Source organism: Prunus persica, chromosome G1 (assembly GCF_000346465.2).
Source record: "Prunus persica cultivar Lovell chromosome G1, Prunus_persica_NCBIv2, whole genome shotgun sequence".
Taxonomy (NCBI): Eukaryota; Viridiplantae; Streptophyta; class Magnoliopsida; order Rosales; family Rosaceae; genus Prunus; species Prunus persica.
Genome location: NC_034009.1, coordinates 31989325 through 32012193, shown reverse-complemented (window position 1 = coordinate 32012193; position 22869 = coordinate 31989325). Strand labels below are relative to the sequence as shown.

The window sequence follows — 22869 nt, the reverse complement described above, 5'->3', positions numbered from 1 at the left end:
AAGGGACCTAACCCTTTTTCAATCTACCTGCAGCTTACAGGATGAACAGACAGATCCATAGTTATTTGAAATAGTAATAATGCTTCCTGTGTTTAGGCATTACATTTACAGACGGACAGGTTGATTTAGTTTTTTTTTGCTACGTTTGGTAATTAATCCGATTCCCACTGAAACCCATAATTCTAAATTCTATTTGCTTTCTTCCTTCCTTCCCAATAGCTTTAGGTATGAATAGGATGTCTGCAGGTTGAGGTACCCACCAATTCGCCAAAACTCTCTCTCTCTCTCTCTCTCTCTCTCTCTCTCCTCTCTCTTGTCTTGAAGATGTAGTCAAAAGCCAAACTCTCTTTACTATTGTGTTTCCTGTTGGACTATTGAGGCCTTTATGTCAAACTCAAACACCTTCAAAGTCAACCAGATCATAACATTCAAAGGCAAAAGAATAATAAAACAGCTCCCCAAACCTGCAGAGACAAGTTAAACAAGGAGACAAAAGGGTATATACTCTAGTGAAATCTGGACCGTAGACCCTGCTTTGTAATATTTGGAATACGGCTTTCAACCAAGAATCTACGGCTGTGATTGTGAGAAAGGACAAGACTTAGACATCCCAAGAAGATAATGAGATAGTCATATCATATCACAGCAGCGATTCTCATTCTAATCTCTAGGTGTGCACTAGTGTAGAGTTGTCTGTGGAGACGCAGCCTGTAACCATGGCGACGACGGCCACGGCCTAACTTAGAAAGACGGTGCCGACTTTTGAAAAATTCGGAGAACCCTCAGCGTCTCTGCTGGCTCTTAGAAATTATGTGATATTTGACCAGTCACCAGGCCAAATACAAATCCTAATTTTGTAATACTAATCAAACTAACTTCTACAAAAACACGACACCAGCATGAATTTATCATGCAACATTGCAGGTTAATTTGTACTTATTCAAATTTTCCAATGGAAGGGAACTGACATCTTTCGGCTTCCTTGCCCTGAAGGTTTTGTTTTGTAATTTTCCTTTCCGTATAATAAGAAGAACCAAAAAAAAAAAAAAGGAAGGGATATGCTTAAGAATTTTCTTTTGTAAAATTGTAAAAAGTGTCCCTAAACTTTGTGTAATTGTAAAAGGTTCCTATCTGTCTACGTGGCTATACAAGAACAAGACAGATAGATTTTTGTAGCCGTTAATAATATCCATATTTCCTTAGGAATCGGATACACGCCCCTGTACGTAGATACACTCTCTCCTTGCACGTTTACACCTTTTTCATCACGTGTGTTTATTTATTTATTTATTAAGTTAATTATTTTATTAGTCTCTGAACTTATACAAATTTGTATTTGAGTCCCTCAATTTTCAAAATCATTACCGTAGTCCTTCAACTTTAGTTTCTTTATGACAAATGGTTCTTCCGTCAATTTTGTTAACTTTTCTGTTAAATGCAACGGCAAAATGGTATTTTTGTATCAAATTTGATTAAAATATGAATGAAAAATTAAAATTAAACTCTCTCCCTCACCCTCTATCCTGTTCCCCAAAACTTTTTTTTGGTTGTTGTTGGTTTTTTATTTTATTTGATTTTATTGTTATTTTAAAGATATTATTTTTTGTTTTAATATAAAAATACAATTTTACTCCTACATTTAACAGAAAAAGTTAACAAAATTGACAGTATAATCATTTATCCTAACGAAAGTAAAATTAAAGGACCACGAAAATGATTTTGAAAATTGAGAGACTCAAATGGAAATCGAATTTAAATTCATGTGCTAATAAAACGATTAACCCTTTATTTATTCAATCTTCTTTAGATAACTGGGGAAATGAACAACTTTTGGAGCTCAAATCCCATGTGGTAGGGTGTAGGGGTGCCAATGGGATTGACAAGAGGTCGGGCAGCTGGCCACCGCCGTACTCGAGTTTTCTCAATCTAGGGTGGCTTTAGGCCTGGGTTCTAGGATATGGTTTCTTTCTGGTCAACCAAAGGATAAGATTGATATTTCAGTAATCAAATAAATAGCTTATAAAGTTAGCCTTAGGGGATCTAATTAATTAGAAGGAGAAATATCATCATCTGATTATAATTATATGTCATGATGGATCTAACTAAACAATATAAAGACAAACAACACTTGTTTTCTCGTATATTTTAATAAATGGAGAAGTAAGAGATCCCCTTAGTCTAGGCCTGCCCTGGGATAAGAGAATGGAAAATATCAAACAAACTCCCCTCCCTCCTACTATATGTATACGTACTTTGTTCATTTCATTATCCCATACGTACACGTACGTACACTGCTGATGTAATGTATGTATGTATGTATATGTGTAGATGCTCCAAATTGAGCGCATGCTGCATGAAGACAGTGTTTTGGTTTATTGACACGAAAGATGATGAGTCTTGAATTGATCAAATTGACCGCATGAGAGAGAGAGAGAGAGAGAATACAAAAAAGGTGTTATTAGGGCATTAGCTAGCTAGCAAATGTAATAGCAGTCTAGCAGAGGTGGGGTTGTAAACATGTCCCACACAGAGAGAGAGAGAGAGAGAGAGAAGTAGGGTCCTTAAAATAAATTTTAAATTTTGTGTATGGTTCTGTGTGGGCAGAATACTGTATGGTATTGGCAGGGAGGAGGGCACAGTACGATAATGATGGAAAAGAGCAGAGAAGGAAGAAAGGAATGATGGAAATTCCTGCGCAAATGGAATGATGCATACGGCAAAAGCAAGGCCAGAGAGACACAGAGACAGAGAGAGAGAGAGAGAGAGAGAGAGAGAGAGAGAGAGAGAGAGGACAAACACCAACCATTTCTTTACCATTATTATAAATAAAATATTATTATATAATGTTATTAAATTCTGAAATTCTTGCAGTAGTAGCAGTAGCAGCAGCGTAACAGTAGCAAAATTAACTTATTCTCTTTCTTTTGCATTTTTGAGTTTATATTATATGGCAACGAAAGCAAGTAAATACAAAAAAGTGAAAACGGTAACTTTGAAGTCTCAATCAATTTAAGTCGTATAATTATTATTACTATAAGGTAAATTAATATAGGAGGATGAGGGAGGAGAGAGGTGGCTATGAAGCAAGGGTCGGCCTAGCAAAGTCATGATCATGAATAAGAGAAACTGGATGGATATGGAGAAAGACAAAAAGTGAAGTGAGGAGGCGGCTTCGAGGACGCCGGTATATTTGGCGTGTGCAGGTAAAACGTAAATGCACCTCGACAACTGTGTCATGTATGTATGTATGTCATGCATGATGTGATATGTGATGTGATGTATGCATGTGGATGTGGTTTGAGAAGAAGATTTGTATTTGTATTTGTATTGATTGTAGACAGAGAAAAGAAAGAAAGAAAGAAAAATGCATGATATAAAAAGCTGGGGATGGGATGGGATCATAAATATCTTGAATGACTGATGACATGATTTGCTGCACCTGGCAGTGCCAAACTGGCTCTACAACTTTTAGCTAGTAAATAAATAGTTTTAGTATCTTAGTATTGACCTGCTGGCCTCTCTCTATGAATCAAAATTATTTAATTATTGTGTGTGGATGCAGATAGATTTGCAGAGAGAGAGAGAGTGTGTGTGTGTGTGTGTGTGTGTTTACTTTACTTTCTGCATGCGTCTCATATTTTGGGCAAAACAATACAAATACAATACAATATGCATGATGAGTCTCGTCAATCGCCGGCCGGGCTAATTAATTAAAGACGAAAGACAACACGTGTATATTATATTAATAGAATAGAATAGAATTCGGTATTGGTCTCATATCTCGATCTTGTTTCACCCAATCTCGACGTTGCTCTGTTGGATATTGGATTCTGTCGGTTCCTGATTTCTTCTTTTAAACAGAAGAGCTGCAGCAGGCATAATTATTATTCTGTGCAAAATCACCCTCTATTATATTACAAATCTTTCTCCCTAGCCTATTTTACTTTCTAGGTCTAGGGAATGAGGAACGAGAGGAATGAAAATCTGGTTCCCTCCCATCATCTTGACTTTTCAAGTTTCATTCATTCATTCATTCACTGTAAAGGTGTTTAATTCATAATTACAAATTTATTATTTATTCCAACATCAATATGCACATAAGAATGGAAAAGATTTTTCAATATGTATTTAAGTTGAAGATTACCACGCCACGCAGTCGATAGATGGCATGGAATTGTGAAAGTTGTATGCTCTTAATTAATTATATATCGTGGTTTATAATATGTATGTGGTGGTATCTAGGTCATTCCTCTAAGGAATATGTGATGATTAATGAGTAGGACCCACATGGATTGACTGACTTAACCCTCAAGATTGGATTCGATTGGAGTTAGGTGGGTTGACCATCCATCAGCATTCAGCGCAAAGGTGAGAGTCGTGGAAACAATGGTCTCTTTCTCACGTAATTAAGGGGAAGGAATGAGAAGAGGGCCATGCAAGGCTTCAGCTGACGTGTCACGGCCGAGTTGCTTTTCCTTTGGAAAAACACTACTACTGCTGGAGGTCAATGTATTAGGTTCTAACTTTGACAAATATTTCTTACCCGAAAAGCAAAAAAGAGTATTGTTTCCCTTTGATTGGGGTAATTCGGTAGAGCTTTAAGATCACAAAAGTTGCTTCATTCTCACTGCTTTTTGTCATATGCAATATCATAACAAATCTAGCGGACAATAGTCAATTGCAAAACTACGTTAGTTGCCTAGAAGAAAAAGATGGCTTCCGATATATATTTATATTACTTGCGCACAAAATATATAAATCCTGTACCTATTGTATTCACCTAGCTAGCTAGTAGCTACAACTAGAAACAATTTCAAATCTCTGGTGAAAGAGACGGTTGCTAAGCATGTCTTATATGAAATTTGTCTCTAATTGTTGGCCCAAAGACTAGGAGGGGAGGGGAACGAAAGGAAAGGAACTACTACTCCTCCTTGAGGCGAGCATTTGAGAGAGAGCTAGCTGATGCACAGACGACGCATAATAGACAAAACTAGTTTGAAATAAGTGCAATTCAAATATTATAGAATTTGACTGCTCTAGAATCATGTGGGGACTGCAAAATGCATGCACACCACACGGCACACGCACATCAAATGAACACATTCTACACTCTACTGCAGAAGCAATTTAGAATTTTAAAAAAGTTTGATGTCCTTGTCTTATTTCACTTTTATCTTCTTTGTGTGAGAAAAAATAAAAACAGAAACCATAAAGAATTAGGGGAATAAGGAATGAAAACACTGCAGGCTAGGTTAGGTTGATAAATAATTACAGTGGAGATATATGATATTATTAATTTAGTCTGAGAGAGGGTGTGGACTCTGGGAAATGAAGAATGATTGAGGAAGGGTTCCCCACCCTATTGACTTTTGAAGCTCAAGGCATGGAATTAGGTGGAAAGTTTGAATAATTGTGTTGTTTTAGTTTTCCATTGATCAACTTTTTGCTTACCTTTTTGGCAATATTAGTGCATCCAGCATCTCCAGATCATGATGTCAACCACAGGAAACAACCATGACCATTCTTCTTGATGATGATTTGTTTAGTGTTGGGGTTTGATCATGATTAAGATGACTTAACGCACGAACAGACGATTGACATTCTCATGAAACGCATTGTATTCGTTCATGTTTTTGACATGAGATAAGACATTTATCATTTACGAAATCTTACGATGCACGAAAGTCCTTGAGGTTTGAAGACTTTTCCCTTGGTTGACAACAACTTAACATGGATATAATGGCTGACCTGCACTGCACCCAGCATATTTAATCCATTTCAAATTCATACGAAACGACCGACAGTAGTGCATTTTCTATGTTAAAGGGTTATTTCCTCCCTCCTTGAATACATACGTACGTCTTAATTATTTGTGGATTATGTTGTTCCGCTGTTCAAGAATGAAAATCGTATTATATGTGTTGGTAAGTTGGCACCGGCCAGCTGCGAGAGAGAGAGAGAGAGAGAGAGGTCAAACATAGCAGCATTACTTACTAATTTGTCTGCCTACAATACAATGTAATATGATAGAAACAATTTGGGTTATTCTTTCTTTGTCCTCATAGCCAGTAATTCCAAATTTATATTCAAAATCTTGTTATTTTGGTTGGACATGTCTGAGGAAATTTGTGATGATTAAAGAAAGTTGGGCCCACGCTGTGAGCCTCTCCTCTCTCGAGTCTCGACCAATATTGGATCATTAGGTGCTTGCTTGATTACTTGAATATCATAAACTTTTCTTTTCTTTTGCGTATTGGATTGTATTTTTGCTTTTACTAGACATTATTACTGACTTGTTTCCATTAGTCATAGTCATGCACGTAAACTGCCATGCAAGCCACATCACCGGATAGCTGACACGTGGAAAATACTCACTTCCATTCCATTCCAGCTGTAATGGATGGATTTATGAAAACTTTAGGGATTATAATCAAATTCCAATTTGGATTCGTATAAAATGCCCCACAACACCACAACCACAACTCAATCAATTTGTTTTGAACTGACTATTATCATGAATGTTAGAGAAATTTTGGTTCGCATTAATCAATTTAACTGGATATATACAACCTTCCTTGATAGCCCAAAGTTTGGTCATCTTAACAGTCCAAAAAACTCAACACCCAACATTTGGGCTATCAACGTATCCAGTTAAAGATTTGAATGGTCTAAACTCAACTGTCAGCCCAAAATAGCTCTTCCCAGAAAGTACTTTAACTTTAAAACCACACCTCCCTCGCTGGCTCATAACCATTCCCGATCCAATGAGCCCAATTGAAGCCTGTTTAAGCTGACCCAATACAGTTTGTATATGTATTTTCCACACTAAGAACAGCAAGAACATGCAATTATCTTTCCGGAAAGTCACAATACAAATGCCAAGCAAGCAATGAGGAACTTAAATTTATTTCAATGTTGCAGAACTGAGAAAAGAACAGGACTGAGTCTAACATTTATCTCAGTACATAAGAGTCCCAAGAAATTTCTCATCAGTAGCGGTAAAGAGCTTCAAAACATGCACACCTCACAAATTTGTGCTTCCTGTTAGAAATTTAAACCACAGTTAATAGGCAGGACCAATAAAACGGCAAGTAAGGAAACTCAACGAAACAAGGCAAGACAGATAAAAGTAAAACTTCCTGTCATGTCAGGTCATAACCTGACTGCTGCAAAAAATTATAACTGGGGAGCATTGCTTACTGAAAGCAACATGCCAACAACAGAAACTGAAGTAGGTGAATTTCTTGAGACACTTTTACTCTTTACTTCCATATGAAAATGTCATCAAAACAATTACTTATGAAACAAAGGACTCGCTGGTTATGAGTGCATGCATATTGATTGTACACATGTACTTTGTTATGGTGTGATCTTTATAACTATTTTCTCAAAAACTGCTCCATGAGAGTTTTCTATTTCTTGTCCCAAGAAAGGTATCAAAATGACGATAAGTTTTTATTTGGCTGAACTTTTCAGCATGATGAGATTTTGAAATTTCTGATTTCCCACTTTGGGTACTAGTTTTCTTTGGCTGGAAAAAACAGAGAGAAGAGGGTTTATAGATCAGCAAGAGAGCAAAATGAAAAGAGAAAAAAAACCAGAAACCCAGATTGTCTGTTTTTCAAGTTTTCCTTCATCTTCTTGATAACAAATAAATAATTCCAGTTTAAACAGACAACTCTCTCAACCTAATGCACGATGCACGAGATACATGAACGCAGACTGCCAGATATATATGCCAGACAAATCTCTCTTCTATTCTCTCCTCTTGCATTTGATCAATGGGAAGAAAAGCCTCTTGATGGACTACTTAAGGTGAATTACCCTCACACAGTAACATATCTGAAATGCCCTTACATTATAGTTTCTCTACCACACAATCCTTCAGCTTCATGTGATGCAACCTAGGCATCCTATCAGTAATGTTAAGTCATGCGAGGATAGGATACTGTAGATGATGTGCAAAGGAACAACAATGTTATAGTCAAAATAGTTGTGATCTTATCCTTCCGTCGAAGTCCACAAATATATACCTCACGCGACATGAAGCAACTTGGGATTAAATGACATTTAATTAACCTACCATCATAGCTCAACCTCTCATATGTAAGATTTGCACGTAAGAATTCTACAACTGAATGCACCATACAAAAGATATATGAATGACTTTACCACAGACCAGAAGAAAAGCAAAAAGCCATCTCCATAACTCAAACTAAATGAGTAATCACTTTTTCTATAACCTAACAAATAATAAGACGTATCAGGTCAAATCCATATAATTTCAGCGATGAGTAAAAGTTGCATGTTACCACACCTCAAACCCAAAAAAATCCCTCCAACCAGTTCATACATATCCTCCCAGGTTTTTCTTCTAATGGCTTCTCTGATTAGAAATCACAAGAGTACAATTGTGAAACTAAAAGTGAAACAATAGTTGCAGCATGTTCAGGTCAACTGTAAGCTTGCTATGCAGTGAGTATTTTGGGACAAGCCCATATACATATCAAGTGCATTGTTTACAACATTCAACAACCTGAACACCCAGCAAGGAAGTTCATATAATCCACATAACTAAGACTCCTTCAATGATCTAAACCAAATGGCCACTAAATAAGGATGACAGTACTAAAGATGATAATGATTTTTTAATTACAGGGATTTAAACCTAACAAACCCCATAAACAAAAACCTATATTTCTCTTAGAATACCAACTACAATTGAGAGCACATCAACACAAACCCTATGTTACCATAATCGACCCCAAAATTCCCCAACTGCAGCCCCAAAACACACAATTGAAGAATTAACAACAAACCCATGAATCACCGAATCAAAAATTCAAATAAAAAAGGGCAAAAGCTAGAAAATAGAAGCAGACGAATCAATTAGTGAATTACCAAATAATGGAATGTGGGTTCTAAGCGTTGGCAGTGTTTGGAATGAGAGGAATTGACTGTCCCTTCTTCTTGGTCTGCTTCAACTTGGCTTCTTCTTCACGGATCTTCTGCATCTGGAGCATTCTCTCCATAACGAGTTCGTACTCGCACTTCTCGTACGAGTGGCGTTCGTTCTCACACTTCCATGGGAGATAGAATTCAGCCTGCCTGCACTTGTTCAGAGGGATGAGCAAGTGGGCGCACTGATCTCTGTAGGGCAGCGGCACCCGAGCCTCCACCATCTCTGCCTGGGTCGCTATCATCTCCTTCGACGTTCCCTCAGCTGCCATTCCTTGAAAATTAAGTCCTTTTTGGTTCTGGGTGTTCAGAGTTTGCTGGCTCTGATGGCGTGTACGAAGGTTTTCAGGGTCGGGGTGTTCAAGGTCGTTTCGTTTTAGTGTGCGGATTCGTATTTAGTTACCATAATCCACCATATCAACACCTTTTCATTCTTGGTTTTTTTCTGGTTTTTTTTTTTTTTTTTTTTTTTTTTTTTTTTTTGGAGTCAATGAAGATCTTGATTAAAAAAATTTGGGGTGCATTGGGCCAAAGTCATGAGCTAAGCTATTGAGGGAAAAGCCCAAAATTTTGTTTGTTTTTGGGCTGGTAAATCCATCAAAACGAAGGGTCCATTCGGGATTTGAGTTTAGACAATGTTCCAAAACATCAAGAAGAAGAAGAAAAGAAAAAAAGATGGTAAAAACTGCATAGATTATGGGTTGGAAGTAGTTGTAAGGAATGAAAAGTGTGGAGCATTCCAAAGAGCACTGCTCAACTTGTTTAGCTTTACCCCCAACATTTAGACATTGTTTAATCCTTATGGCAGTTCAACTTCCATTATATAACATCAATGTGTCGATAGACGACAACATTCGAGGTATTAAAAATGGATCCATCAATTCCAATGCATGATGAAGAAGAAGCCCAGAGGCTGCCTCCAAAGAGGTTAGCTAACAAGCTTTAAGCCAAATTCCTAGTTTGCTGCTTAAGGACGATATGATATCTAACGTTTTTGTGTTATTGTATGCTTTTTGTTAGGTTGGTGAACAAAGTGGCAGTCATAACTGGGGGTGCAAGAGGGATTGGAGCTGCCACAGCCAAGTTGTTTGCCGATCACGGTGCCCGCGTTGTCATTGCTGACATACTTGACGACTTGGGAGCCACACTAGCTGATTCTATCGGAGGCCGCTACATACACTGTGATGTGGCAAAGGAAGCTGATATTGAATCAGCTATTGAGCTTGCGCTCAAATGGAAAGGTCGACTTGACATCATGTTCAACAATGCTGGCGTTCCTGGTCCCTCGGGGAGCATAACCAGCCTTGACATGGAGAATGTGAAGCACCTCCTCTCCGTCAATGTTCTTGGCGTTATACATGGAATCAAGTATGCTGCTGCCGCTATGATCAAGGGCCGAATAGGAGGGAGCATCCTTTGCACATCGAGCTCGGCAGCTATCATGGGAGGCCTTGGAGGACATGCCTATACGCTGTCCAAGGAGGCCATCAACGGCCTGGTGAGAAGCGCCGCTTGTGAGTTGGGAGTGCATGGCATTCGTGTGAACTGCATTTCGCCCCATGGGGTTCCTTCAGAGATGCTCGTCAGTGCCTACAGAGAGCATCTCGGGAAAATGGATATGACGGCTGAAGACGTAAGCAAAATTGTAGGGGAAAGGGGGAGCTTGTTGCGTGGGAGATGTGCAACTGTGGAAGATGTAGCAGAAGCTGCATTGTTCGTAGCCAGTGAGGACGCTGGCTTCATAACAGCACATAATCTGGTTCTTGATGGGGGTTATACTTCTGCTTGCAGTACCATGAGCTTCATCTACCAAAATGGTCATTAACGTACCATTCAATGAAATGTTCATGGAGCCTACTTGGAATATCTTACATCAAAACACGCAGGATTTCAATTTCTTACATCTTTCAATTCCATTTCAAACTTCCAAACCTTTATACCCCCGCCTACTCGAATGAATAGACAACTGAAGCTACTTTGTGAATGAAACTTTTGTGTTTATGCCGGGCTTATCTAATATTCAAATACGAATTCTTTCTTTTGCATGTACGTTATCAAACACAATGAGCAATACCATTATGCTTCAAATTGCTTCTCTATCATCAAATTCAAAAACTGCTTCTCTAATATCAAACTCAAACTGCTATTCATATCAGCTGTCTTGTTTTTCTATCGTTTCTCCTACTTGCTAAAACTAAAAGTCAAATTCAAATCAGATAAGTTATTGGAACGACTAGAAGGATAAATATGATCATCTCATCCATAGAATCTTCTACAAAACTGTTTTTCTTCCAACAACAAGCTGACACAGAACATGGTTGTTTAATCACAACACCAGAACTACAGAAATAATTGCTAGAAACAGCTGGTTTGGAAAAGGGCAAAATAGCTTTTCCAGCACGCTCCATAGTGAGAATTGATATCAAAGTACGCTGCAAACCTAAATTTTGATGTTGAAGTAATCCGAGTCAAAGTGATGTAGACGTACGTAACCATCCTCACCTCCACTTGAGAAACTGAGAGTTACAAAATACAATAAAATAAACAAAAAGTTACAAAAACAAAAAGACACAAATGCTAAAACACTTCTGATTAAAGAAACATGAATTTCCTATCCAAGACAATTTTCTCAATGCATACAGGCAGAAAATAACCCACTCATCAGTTGAGAAACATTGATACCACTATAGCTACCACATAAATTAAACTCTAGCACCTTTTTATAGACTTCTAACCAGGTACATATGCCAGATAGCATGTATAAAAGTTATGCACAATTTCATCTCGGTTTTATAGTTAAAATAACTTTTGTAGCTAAACAAATTGTTCATGTACAAATATATCACAATGAATACTTAAAATGCAGTCCAATTCTAATTAAGAAGCCTTTACTCCTTATGTATTCACGAAACCAACAAAAGCAGTAATGGGATTGAACTGTACCTTTTTCCATCAGGATTGAAAGCCAAAGCATTTATGGGTCCAAAATGCCCTTTAACACCTCCAATCTCTTCTTGAAGAACCTATACATGTCATTGGGAAAAAAAATCACGTACTGAAGTGACAACACCCTACTACAAAAAATATAAACAAAAGTAGTAAGGTTTACCTTGTCATAGAATTTGGCTTCAAATTTTCCGGCACGATGATCAGTTGTGGTGACAGCTGATGCATCCTGACCACCACCAAGCACCACCTGCACAGCACATAAGGAATTTTATTTTGAGAAAAAAGATAAAGACTTTTATAATGAAAGAGGAAAAACAGTGCATAAACAAGAGATATAAAGGAACCAAGTGTCTTTACTCTTTAGTAAGTATAATCCATTTATCAAATTTAAAACTGGAAACTAAACACGCAAATTATTGAGTCAAAACAAGTTGACATGCTAATGAGACGGATCTTTTTCAGAAAACGGAAAGGAAAACAAAAAGATGACAATTTAACGAATATCAGTAGCTTGTAAAAAAAGAGATTACAATGACATACATGATCAAGAAGAGGAGACATTGCAACGGCATTGACTGGGCGCTCCGTCACGTAGGTCTTGATAAGCGTCAACGTTCTAATATCCCAAAGCTGAAAAATTTGCAGCAGAAGACACAAAATCAGTAAAAATAAAGAAGCTACAACTCAATAGAAACAAAAAGAGGAAGTTTATTCGTGCCTTGGCAGATTTATCTAGCGAGCCAGTGAGGAAATGCGAACCATCAACAGATTTTGCAAGTGATGTTATCGTCTTTTTGTGACCCACTTCCTTATCGTTCTCCTTAAGTAGTTTGCCAGTCTGCAAATTGGAAAGAATGGAAAACAAAACTTAGCGCCAATAAGGGAAAAGCTTCCGAATTTCCAATGCAAGCATGGCCAATAGTCACCTCCGAGTCCCAAATACGAATAACAGCGTCTTCTCCAGCGCTTATGATGGTTCTGTTCAAAGGCCCCCAAACAGCCCTGTTAATTCTTCCCTGAGGTCCCTTGAGTATCAGAGCCGACTCACCAACCTCTGAAAATATTGAAACCACCAATTACTCAGAATTCAATTATTATGTAAAAATTGAAAAGCTAAAAAAAGGGCAAGGAAGAGAAGGTTACGATCTGCGGGGTCGTTGGCGATGCGCTTGACGTGAATCGCAGAAGAGAGCTCCATGAAGGGGTCAGTGGTTATGACTGCGAGCCTATCGCCGACTGATAAGTCAACCGCCCTCGCCGGAGAGTCAAAATTAAAGGTGAATAGCTGCTGACCGGTCTGAACGTTCCACAGCTTGGCGGTCTGATCGGCGCTGCCGGTGATGAGGCGTGCGGAGTCTCTGGAGACATCGCAGCACCAAACGGCACCGTTGTGGCCGCGGTAGGTGCCGAGGCGCTCGCCATTGTCGGCGAACCAGACGGTTGGGTTGTGATCTTTGGCGCAGGAGAAAAGGAGGTCTCCGTCCCTGTTGTATTTGAGGAAAGTCAAGGGCCTCTCGTGCCCCTTCATCAGAATAGGCCTCATGTTCGGAGTCGGAGCAACAACGAATCGACGAGATTGCTAGTGTAGAACTGCTGTGGCGACACCCAACGGAGGCAGATGCAGAGGTAGAGTTTTGGCAGATATGAAAGAAGGTTTCTAGGTTAAGCCACATATGTGGGTTGGGCAAATAGGTATGCGTACACCCAGGCCCATTATATAGTTAAAGGGTTTTTTCTTCTGGATTCAGAATTATAGGGCCAATGGGCCTATCCAGTTATCCAGGTGATCTCCCATACAGGACTTAGACGTCGTTAACCACTTGAGCCAGTATCGCTTTTTGGAATAAAGAAAAATATTTACAATCACACTTAGGGCATGTTTACGTATCAGTAATGGAGAAAGTAAGGAATCAGATAATTTAGGAATCGGGGAACTACTGAATCGGTATGGGAAGAATCATTCCCATTAAGCTGTTTACTAAACATACGAAATTAGTAAAGGAATGGGGTTGATTCCCATTGTTATTGTTTACTAATTTTCATGAATCAGAATCCAAATTAATTTGATTACTAAAATGCCCTACACATTTTCACCACATCACATATATAAAATTCACCCAAAACCAAAAGCTATAGGAAAAGGGGTTTTGAATTAATCAGTAAGAGGGAATCCGTTATCAAAGAAAATTATCAGCAATTTATTCTGAACCAAAAGCTAGACAAGCTAACCTGGCTAAGAAATCTTTGATCAAGTGAGATAAAATTCACAAAAGAAGTCACCTGTGTTGTAACGTTAAGGGTTTGAGTTGTTTGAACTCCTTCTGGCGTGTATTTTTATTTTTTTTAGGGTTTGAGTTATTTTGGAATTATAGTAAAGTGGTAAGGGTATTTTTGGAAGTTAATAAGAGATAGCAGGAATGGGAATCGTATCGACTAGTCCCCCCTAGTCGATCTGATACCTAGTTTTGAGGGAATGTGATTACGGATTTTGAGGTGGGGCCCACTTATTTTTTCATTCCTGATTGCAAGTAAACGCAGGGGAAGTCAGGAATGGAAATCATTCCCTTTCCTCCCATACCCATTACTGATACGTAAACATGCCCTTAATGCTTTGATAAAAAAGGAAAAACAAAGGGAGACTTTATTGCTGAAAGAATGATGGTCATTACTTAACCATCGTCAATCCAATTACATACTCCTTTTGACTACCGGAAACTTACAATTGCAGAGCATGTAATGCTCATATACACAATGTATATGTAGATACAGAATTCTTTTACAACAATAGTTGTAATTGTAAGCATTTGTTTCCAGAAATAATGCTACATTGGAAACTTGTTACATATCAAACTTCTATTTAGAATGATATAGGAAACAATCCCTTGGTGAGAAGAGATCTTAAGTTGAAAGAATGCCTTGTTGAGATCTTAAGCAGCAGCAGCAGCCTTCTTCTCTTCATAGTTTCTGGAAAAGACCATGTACACCACCAAATTTAAGAAGCTGAGTCCAGCTAAAAGCCAGTAGAAATAATCAAGATGGCCCTCATTCAAGTTATCTGGAATCCATCCAGCCTTCCCACCCTTTGTTGTGATGTAAGTTACAATTGTCAGAATGAGAGAGCTGAGGTAATTCCCCAATGAATTTGTGAGAAGAGACAATGCACTGCACAAACTCCTCATGGCATCTGGAGCTTGCTCATAGTAGAACTCATGCTGTCCAATGAACGTAAAAACTTCTGCAGCGCCCAACAAGAAGTACTGGGGAATTTGCCAAAGTATACTAAGTGGTACAGCAACCTTTTCGTCTTCCAATCCAAGCTCCGCGACAAGCTGCAATCGCTTAATCTCTACCAATGCAGCAGCTGCCATACATAGAATCGATACAAACAACCCGATTCCCATCCGTTGCAACTGCGAGAAGCCCCGCTCCTTGCTTGTAAACTTTTTAACGATTGGGATGATTATGCTATCGTAGATGGGGACCCAGATAATAACACTTACGAAATCAAAAAATGAGAGAGACGCTGCAGGAATGGTGACAGAACCCAGAGTTCTTTTCATCAGCTTCCCTTGTACCACAAATAGTGTGGACATTTGGGCAAACACAGCAGAAAACACAATTCCTGTTGCCCATATTGGAAACATGCGGATCAAAATCTTCAGTTCCTCCACCTGTGTAATGGTACAAAGCCTCCATGGATTACACAAGTCCCCATGTTCAATGTCAGCATCTGATATCACGGCAGCTTTATCAAGGCACCTGCAGCAAAGACATGGTACATTAGAAGTAATGTATTAATTCCACAAAGCAATGCTATGTGAAATGTGCAGCAGAATATTGCAACCAAAACCTGGACAATGAAGAGAAGAAGACTACCTTAGTTCATTGCTGTGCTCAAGTTTACGACTCCCTTCAATGGCAGAGCTTCTGTCTTGTGTTTCATGAAGGGGACTGTTGTCCACAAGCACCTTCAGATTCCTTTTGCGGAATGATGCAACCAAAACCTGGCATATTCTTGTTAGAGGGCTTCCGCCTGGTTTCTGAAATCGATATAGAGGTGTGCCTATCAATAAACTTGCAATACAAACACCCATAAGCGCTGTAGGAATTCCAAATCCAATTCCCCAACCAACATTGTCCTGAATCCACACCAGTAAACTGCTTGCTATAATAGCACCAATGTTTTGAGAAAAGTAAAACCAGTTGAAATAGGATCCCTTCTTCACCCTTTCCTTGGGATCGGTATCATCAAACTGGTCCGCCCCAAAAGGCCATATACAAGGTTTGATCCCGCCGGTCCCTAATGCAATCAGATATAGTCCAGTGAGGAACACTGCATACTGTACAGTAGTAGCTGAAGGGCATAAAGAACCAACACATTCAGCAGGCTTCAGTGCTGAGACGGATGCTGAGAGAGTCAGTGTACACATTCCCTGCATGAAATCACAGTTGTTCAACATTTGAGTGAAGATTTATAAAAGTGCATATGCATAGAAGCAATCAGTAAAAATGAGATGATAAAGGAGGCAGTCTGACATATCATTTCCCTCAATAAATCTTGCAAACCTTCCGTGAGCTGATCCATTGATCTGCTAATATTTACACGTGTATGTACAGAAACACAAAATGAACAGCTAATACTTACAATTAAGTAGACTGTGGTGAAACCAGCAATTGTCCAATATCTTCCCCAATAAGTATCAGCTAAGATGGCCCCAATGAGGGGTGTAATATAGCAAGTTCCTTTCCAATTAGTAATATTTGTTGAAGCAACAACAGTTCTTTCGTGTAGTTTCTCGATGAAATAGTTGACAAGATTGGTAGAAATCCCATAGAAGGCCAAGCGTTCACAGAAAAAGGTACCTGTATTTTATCTTGCAACTGTTAGAAACAGAAGTGATCTTGGACAGATAAGAGCAATGTTGAAGACATTATATCACCAAGAATGAAGGAGCATGCTTTCCACTGTCCAGTATCATTTTTGAGAGCAGGCTTCCCCTTTGAGTCAACTGAACCATCTCCGGCGTAGAGGCCACTGCCTTCATTCTGAAGACATAATATAAAACATCACATAGATAAAAAAAAATGGTCAGAATCCAAAGGACAAACAAAAGCAGGAAAGAAAAATGTTGCCAATGTGGAACTCAATAGAAGTGGGGTATCAACAACCTGACTGAAATTGCAATGGCTATAGTATTCCATCACAAATTAGTGACATTCAGGGATACAAATTGATGATGTCAATGCCGGAGGGAGTTGAAAAATTTATTCAGTCCCAACTTTTAACGTTTATGGCTATGAGTATAGATTGGTTTTTATAAGTATCAACTCAAAGATGAGTGGGAATGGAATCAAAGAAAAGATAGACTTTACAGAGATGCCACGCTCTGCCTCTGCTGCTAGACTTTACAAGGGATAAATATTTCTTACATTATAACATGATGCATGCAGCATACCCAACCCAATCAACCAAGATAGCAAAAAACAAAAAGTTAACTTTTTTGTTTATAATTTATAAAATTTTATGATACACCAGCAGAGTGAGATAAAAATTTCAAAGGAAATGAGTAAGGATGAAATCAGGCCACGCTAACATACAGAATATGCAAGTAAGAACATAGGAAGAGGTAGAACCTGCAAAATATTAGCTTCCAAAAGTGCTCTTTCATCATCCTCAGAACCCATCTTTTCTCCCTCTCTATCTCTCTCTTTCTCTTTCCTCGTTTCAGATTTCTAATGTCCACAGATTCGAAAAAGATATCAGATAAAAATCAACTTTTGTTTTTGGTTGTTAAATTTTTGGAGTAATCAAGAATCAGATTTCTGTTGTTGTGATTTGTTCAAGTAATTATGGATGACAGAGTATGACGTTGACTAAAGGCCCCAATTCCACTTCAAGATGACCTGCATTTAAGCTCAAACTAAAACTAATAAAATAACCAATAAGACAAATCGTCTTTATCATTTCGACTAATGGGGCAAAACAGTAGTGTGATTAATAAAGACGTATAGGATTAATCCAATTTATGTCATGTGTTCTGTTTTCTCTGTTATTGTGTTCTACTTTGGGCATTCATTGGCGACTTATCAAACGACTGATGAGAGAAGAGAAACTCAGAAGGCAAAGCATGGTTGATGGATGGGTTGTCATGCGAGACTCATGTCGAAATGGAACTTTGGAGGAGTTGGACGCATAAACAGAATGGATATTTTGTTGTTTGTTTGTTGGCCTTAAAAACAAGCATGCGAAGCTCCAATAAATTTGGGACTTGACTTGAGGTGACACCCATTCATGACATATGATCCGATGCCGTAGTACCCGACAGAGACGACACACAATCTATCAGGCCAAAAATCTAAGCAAGAAGAAGAAGCGGAACACACATTCTCTTCTTTATAATCTCAAATGACTTTTAAGAAAAATGCACAGCTTGTAGTGTAGCGGGTTATTTACAAAAGTATCAAAGACATAATGATTTTTACAGATTGCTTCAGCACCATCAAACGGGAAAACATTACACATCACTTCTTCAGTTTCTTCCCTTTATGGTTTAAAGAAATGCAAAGGGCCTCCTGGAAAAGCCTTAAGAAGCCTTCTTCTTTTTGTACCTCTTGGCACACACTATGTACACCAACATATTCAAGAGACTGAGTCCTGCTAAGAGCCAGAAAAAATAATCCAAATGGCCTTCATTCAAGTTGTCTGGTATCCATCCGGCCTTCCCGCCCTGTGTTGTGAAGTAAGTCACGATTGTCAGAATCAAAGAGCTCAGATAGTTTCCCAATGAAGTCGTCAGAAGCGACAATGCACTGCACAAACTCCGCATAGCATCTGGAGATTGGTCATAGAAGAACTCCAGCTGCCCAATGAATGTGAATATCTCTGCAGCACCCAACAAGAAATATTGAGGTATTTGCCAAAAGATACTGAGCGGTACAGCTACGTCTTTGTCAACCAAACCAAGCTCTGTTGCAAGCTGCAATCGTTTCATCTCTACCACGGCAGCAGCCGACATGCATAGTACTGACAGAAAGAGACCAATACCCATCCGCTGCAACTCTGAGAAACCCCTTTCTTTACCGGTAAATTTCCTAGCAATCGGGACAATAAACCTGTCATAAATGGGGACCCAGAAAATAACACTGATGACATCAAAAGATGAGAGGGAGGCTGGGGGAATGGTGAAAGACCCAACAGATGTGTCCATCATCATCCCTTGTTCCACAAACATAGTCGCCATTTGGGCATAAACAGCAGAAAAGACAATTCCAGTAGCCCAGATTGGAAACATTCGTATTAAAATCTTCAACTCCTCCACTTGTGTTACAGTGCAAATCCTCCATGGATTGGAGAAGTTCCCAGTTTTGGTCTCAGTTTCTGATATCACAGCAGCTTTATCAAGACAACTGCAGCAAAAAACAAAGTTCATAAATTTTTAAGAAAGTTTGATTAAGAAAGTTTGATTATACTTAAAATTTTGATTATAAGGTTGAGTTATTCAAGAAAAATATAATTTAAACGTTCAGAACATTACTTCAGTTCATCACTGTGCTCCAGCTTACGACTTCCTTTAATGGCAGAGCCTTTATCTCGTGTTTCATACAGGAGACTGCTGTCTCTAGGGACGTCCAAATTCCACTTACGAAATGATGCAACCAAAACCTGGCACATTCTTGTAAGAGGGCTTCCCCCCGGTTTCTGAAATCTATATAGGGGTGTGCCAGAAAAGAAACTAACAATAGCAATGCCCATAAACAATGCAGGAATACCAAAACCTAATCCCCACCCAGCATTGTCTTGAACCCAGACTATTAGAGTACTCGATACTAGAGCACCAATGTTGATTGAAAAGTAAAACCAGTTGAAGAAGGATCCCTTCTTTACTCTTTCCCTAGAATCAGTATCATCAAACTGATCAGCCCCAAAGGACGAAACACATGGCTTGATCCCACCAGTCCCTAGAGCAATCAGATAGAGCCCAAAGAAGAATACTCCATACTGTGCCGGACTAGCTGAAGGACATACTGAATCCACACATTGGGGAGGCTTCAGTGCAGGAACTGATGCCGAGAGAGTCAAAGTACACATCCCCTACACCAAATAATAATCAGTGAAACAATCTGTAAATAACCATTGATGATCCAACAGAAGCAACAGGTCAAGTGTACGAGACAAAATTCTTCCATGCACCAAAAAATGGGAAGAAAAACCAAAATTTAATATGTATTTACAATGAAATAAATGGTGGAGAAAATAGCAATTGTCCAATATCTCCCCCAGTAAGCATCTGCTAGGACAGCTCCAATTAGAGGTGTGAGATAGCAAGTGCCCGACCAAGTTGTAACATTTCTTGCTGCAGACACATTTCCTTCGTGCAATTTGTGTGTGAGATATGTAACCAGGTTAGTGGAAATCCCATAGAAGGCCAAACGTTCACAACATTCAGTACCTGTAATGTATATTATCAAAGGTATTAAAACTTAGTCCATAAGGCAATGCACAAGACAAGAGGTATGTAAAGAACAAAAGATCACCTAGAATGAAGGGGCACGCTCTCCAATTCCCAGTACTTTGCTTAAGAACAGGCTTCCCGGTAATGTCAACTGAACCGTCTCCAGTGTACAGTCCATTGGTTTCATCCTGAAGATGCAATCATGTGAATAATGTTACATGTGTTGGAACCGTTAACATATAAATAAATGTGGAAGAAAATCCTTTAAAAGGAAAGAGAAGTACGCTGCAGTGTAAATGTCTTGCCAGCAGAAGTCATGAGACTCAAAACGTAAAGAGAAAATATAGGATACCCAGTTAAATTCAGATAATTAAACTTAAGCAGACACCTAATTCAATAATAACTTTCCCAAATACAAATTGACTCAAGGTCAAACATTTCCCAGGTTCTCAATCTAAAAATTCACTCTAATGAACAAACTCAAACTAGACTAGAGGCATCTTTGTAATTGAATGTCAGTTAAAGAAAACTGGAATAGGTCATGAGCCAAACCATCCTCAAACTAAAAGGAGAAACATGTTTAACAAGAAACCCAATTCTTGCCCAAAATTATCCTCAATTAATTCACATCAAAGACCAAATTTTGAAGCCTAATCAATAAAACAGATTCCAAGGAAAAAACTTTAATACGAAATAGAGACAGCTAACAGAGATGAAGAGAGAGAGAGAGAGAGAGAGAGTAAGAACCTGAATAAGACCATCTTCCAAGAGCGATCTTTCCTCCTCAAGAGAACCCATCTCTCGTCTCTCTCTGAAAATGCAATTATGCAATAGAAATAGAAATAGAAATGAAAAGAGTTTTCAACATTAAGTCACGAAAAAGAGAGCAGAGGATATTATTTTTCCACCTTGGAAGTCGGAATAGTATTTAGAACAGATGACACGCGTATGGGCCAAGGGAAAGGTATCGTGTGTGGTGACGTAGAAGGAACAGGACCTTGGGACTTGGGACTTGGGATTGGGAAGGAGACGTAAATGTCCAGGTTTTTTGTTTGAATTTGAGCAGCGAAGGAAGAAAGAAAGAAGGGTAGTTTTCAACAACTACCCTTCCTTGCGACTTTGCGAGGGTAGTTATCAAACAAAAAAGAGTCAGGCCGTGAATTTCACATTGATACCCTTTTGTTCTTTTTAAATATTAATAATAGGTTGCTTAATAGATAAGAGTTTGGGTGGGTACCCAAGACTCCCTCGCCCGCCCGGCTCTTTCGTGAAGATTGGGCTGGGCATTTCCAGCCCATATTAGTTAGTCATATTGGGCCCAGGGCCCATATAAAGATTTATCTCAAAAGAGTGTTTCACTTCACACAGCGTGAAACGTGGTAAATAGCTATTGGGGAATTGGCATGACCGGTTGCTCGTAGATTCGCCGCGTCCCCCTCTCTCTCATCCAAGAAGAGAAATTGAAAAAGGTAGGTCCACCGGCTGGATGACCCAGTTGCCGGTTTCTGGTCTCCAGTCCACTTCCCTCTTCAAACCGTCGGCTTTCACTTCCTTCCTTGCATCTCATTCTCTTGCTTTCTGTGGGTTAATGCCTTACGTAGAATTTGGCGGTCTTTATTTATTCCTTACCCCGGTAAAGCACATTCTCATTATTGAAAAGTTTTCTTGAGATTTTTTGTTTTGTTTTGTTTTGAAGCCCATAAAAGAAAAAGAATGGGCAAAATTAATCAACAAGGCAAGAAAATCAAATATGACAATTAAATGAAGTGACAATTATGCAATATTTCAGGAAATTATCTCATATATATTATGTCGTACTTAATTTAGGGCATAATATTGTAACAGTCCAATTCCCTCCTCCCCAAGAAAAACAATCCAAGCAATTACCTTAGAGCTCACTCTCTGTCTTATAATTAACCGGTTTCAATATATGTACTCATTTCCATCATCGTGATCAATATTAATGGAATGATTCTATGTACTTATATTTCGTTATCGTTTTCACAGACACACAAATTTGGTGAAGAGGCAAATTAACAAATTAATACCTAGAACATGAATTATGAATATCAGGCTGAAAGGAGGGGCTCTCCATTGAACTGGAAGTTCGATAACGCAAGTCTAAAAGTTAATTGATAACACAGGACATGAGGAATATATGCATTTGCATGATGCCAATGATATGCCCGATCGCGTTCATAATTTCCCTCTTACCGCAAGATGCTTTTATCAATCTCTTCTCTTGGAGCCATTAATTAGTAATCAGAGCATAAAGCAATATTAATTACAACGTTCCTAAGAATTCAAATATTCAATTTTATATAATAATAAAGAAGGTTCTTTTTTTCCCATGGTTTTCTCTATCTCCTCTCGGGGGATGTGTGTTGTTTTCCTCTTGTTTCCCTTCCTTTTATCACATTTCGGTGGGTTAGTGGCTTTCTCCCATGCCCTAGCACTTGATCAATTCAACCACTAGTCTTGTTGACCATTGAACATGTCTTTCGTTTCA

At 38.7% G+C, this 22869-nt stretch overlaps 5 protein-coding genes across 6 annotated transcripts; 1 reads left to right on the top strand and 4 right to left on the bottom strand.

The window, feature by feature from the left end:
* LOC18789953 (NADH dehydrogenase [ubiquinone] 1 beta subcomplex subunit 7) lies at positions 6817-9349 on the bottom strand. Its single transcript, XM_007225908.2, has 2 exons — positions 8902-9349; positions 6817-7041 (listed from the first exon to the last, which is right to left on the bottom strand). Exon 1 carries the CDS (start codon positions 9228-9230, stop codon positions 8922-8924), a length of 309 nt encoding a protein of 102 aa, XP_007225970.1. The 5' UTR covers positions 9231-9349; the 3' UTR covers positions 6817-7041; positions 8902-8921.
* Positions 9515-11285, top strand: LOC18789151 (short-chain dehydrogenase reductase ATA1). The gene is made up of 2 exons (XM_007223458.2): positions 9515-9885; positions 9979-11285. Exons 1-2 carry the CDS (start codon positions 9827-9829, stop codon positions 10781-10783), a joined length of 864 nt encoding a protein of 287 aa, XP_007223520.2. The 5' UTR covers positions 9515-9826; the 3' UTR covers positions 10784-11285.
* Positions 11086-13577, bottom strand: LOC18792065 (eukaryotic translation initiation factor 3 subunit I). The gene is made up of 7 exons (XM_007222604.2): positions 13051-13577; positions 12834-12961; positions 12626-12745; positions 12448-12537; positions 12068-12154; positions 11902-11981; positions 11086-11474 (listed from the first exon to the last, which is right to left on the bottom strand). The coding sequence occupies exons 1-7, from the start codon at positions 13448-13450 to the stop codon at positions 11399-11401; spliced, it is 981 nt and encodes a 326-aa protein (XP_007222666.1). The 5' UTR covers positions 13451-13577; the 3' UTR covers positions 11086-11398.
* LOC18788798 (protein NRT1/ PTR FAMILY 8.3) lies at positions 14523-17862 on the bottom strand. The gene is made up of 5 exons (XM_007225621.2): positions 17542-17862; positions 16848-16953; positions 16553-16770; positions 15784-16340; positions 14523-15666 (listed from the first exon to the last, which is right to left on the bottom strand). The coding sequence occupies exons 1-5, from the start codon at positions 17590-17592 to the stop codon at positions 14835-14837; spliced, it is 1764 nt and encodes a 587-aa protein (XP_007225683.1). The 5' UTR covers positions 17593-17862; the 3' UTR covers positions 14523-14834.
* Positions 18265-21467, bottom strand: LOC18793246 (protein NRT1/ PTR FAMILY 8.3). 2 transcript variants are annotated; one of them, XM_020564246.1, is made up of 6 exons: positions 21269-21467; positions 21108-21171; positions 20443-20548; positions 20140-20357; positions 19443-19999; positions 18278-19314 (listed from the first exon to the last, which is right to left on the bottom strand). In XM_020564246.1, the coding sequence occupies exons 2-6, from the start codon at positions 21156-21158 to the stop codon at positions 18492-18494; spliced, it is 1755 nt and encodes a 584-aa protein (XP_020419835.1). In that variant the 5' UTR covers positions 21159-21171; positions 21269-21467; the 3' UTR covers positions 18278-18491. The 2 variants fall into 2 exon arrangements, with proteins under 2 accessions (XP_007222295.1, XP_020419835.1); XM_007222233.2 differs by lacking the exon at positions 21269-21467 and having other exon boundaries at positions 18265-19314; positions 21108-21258.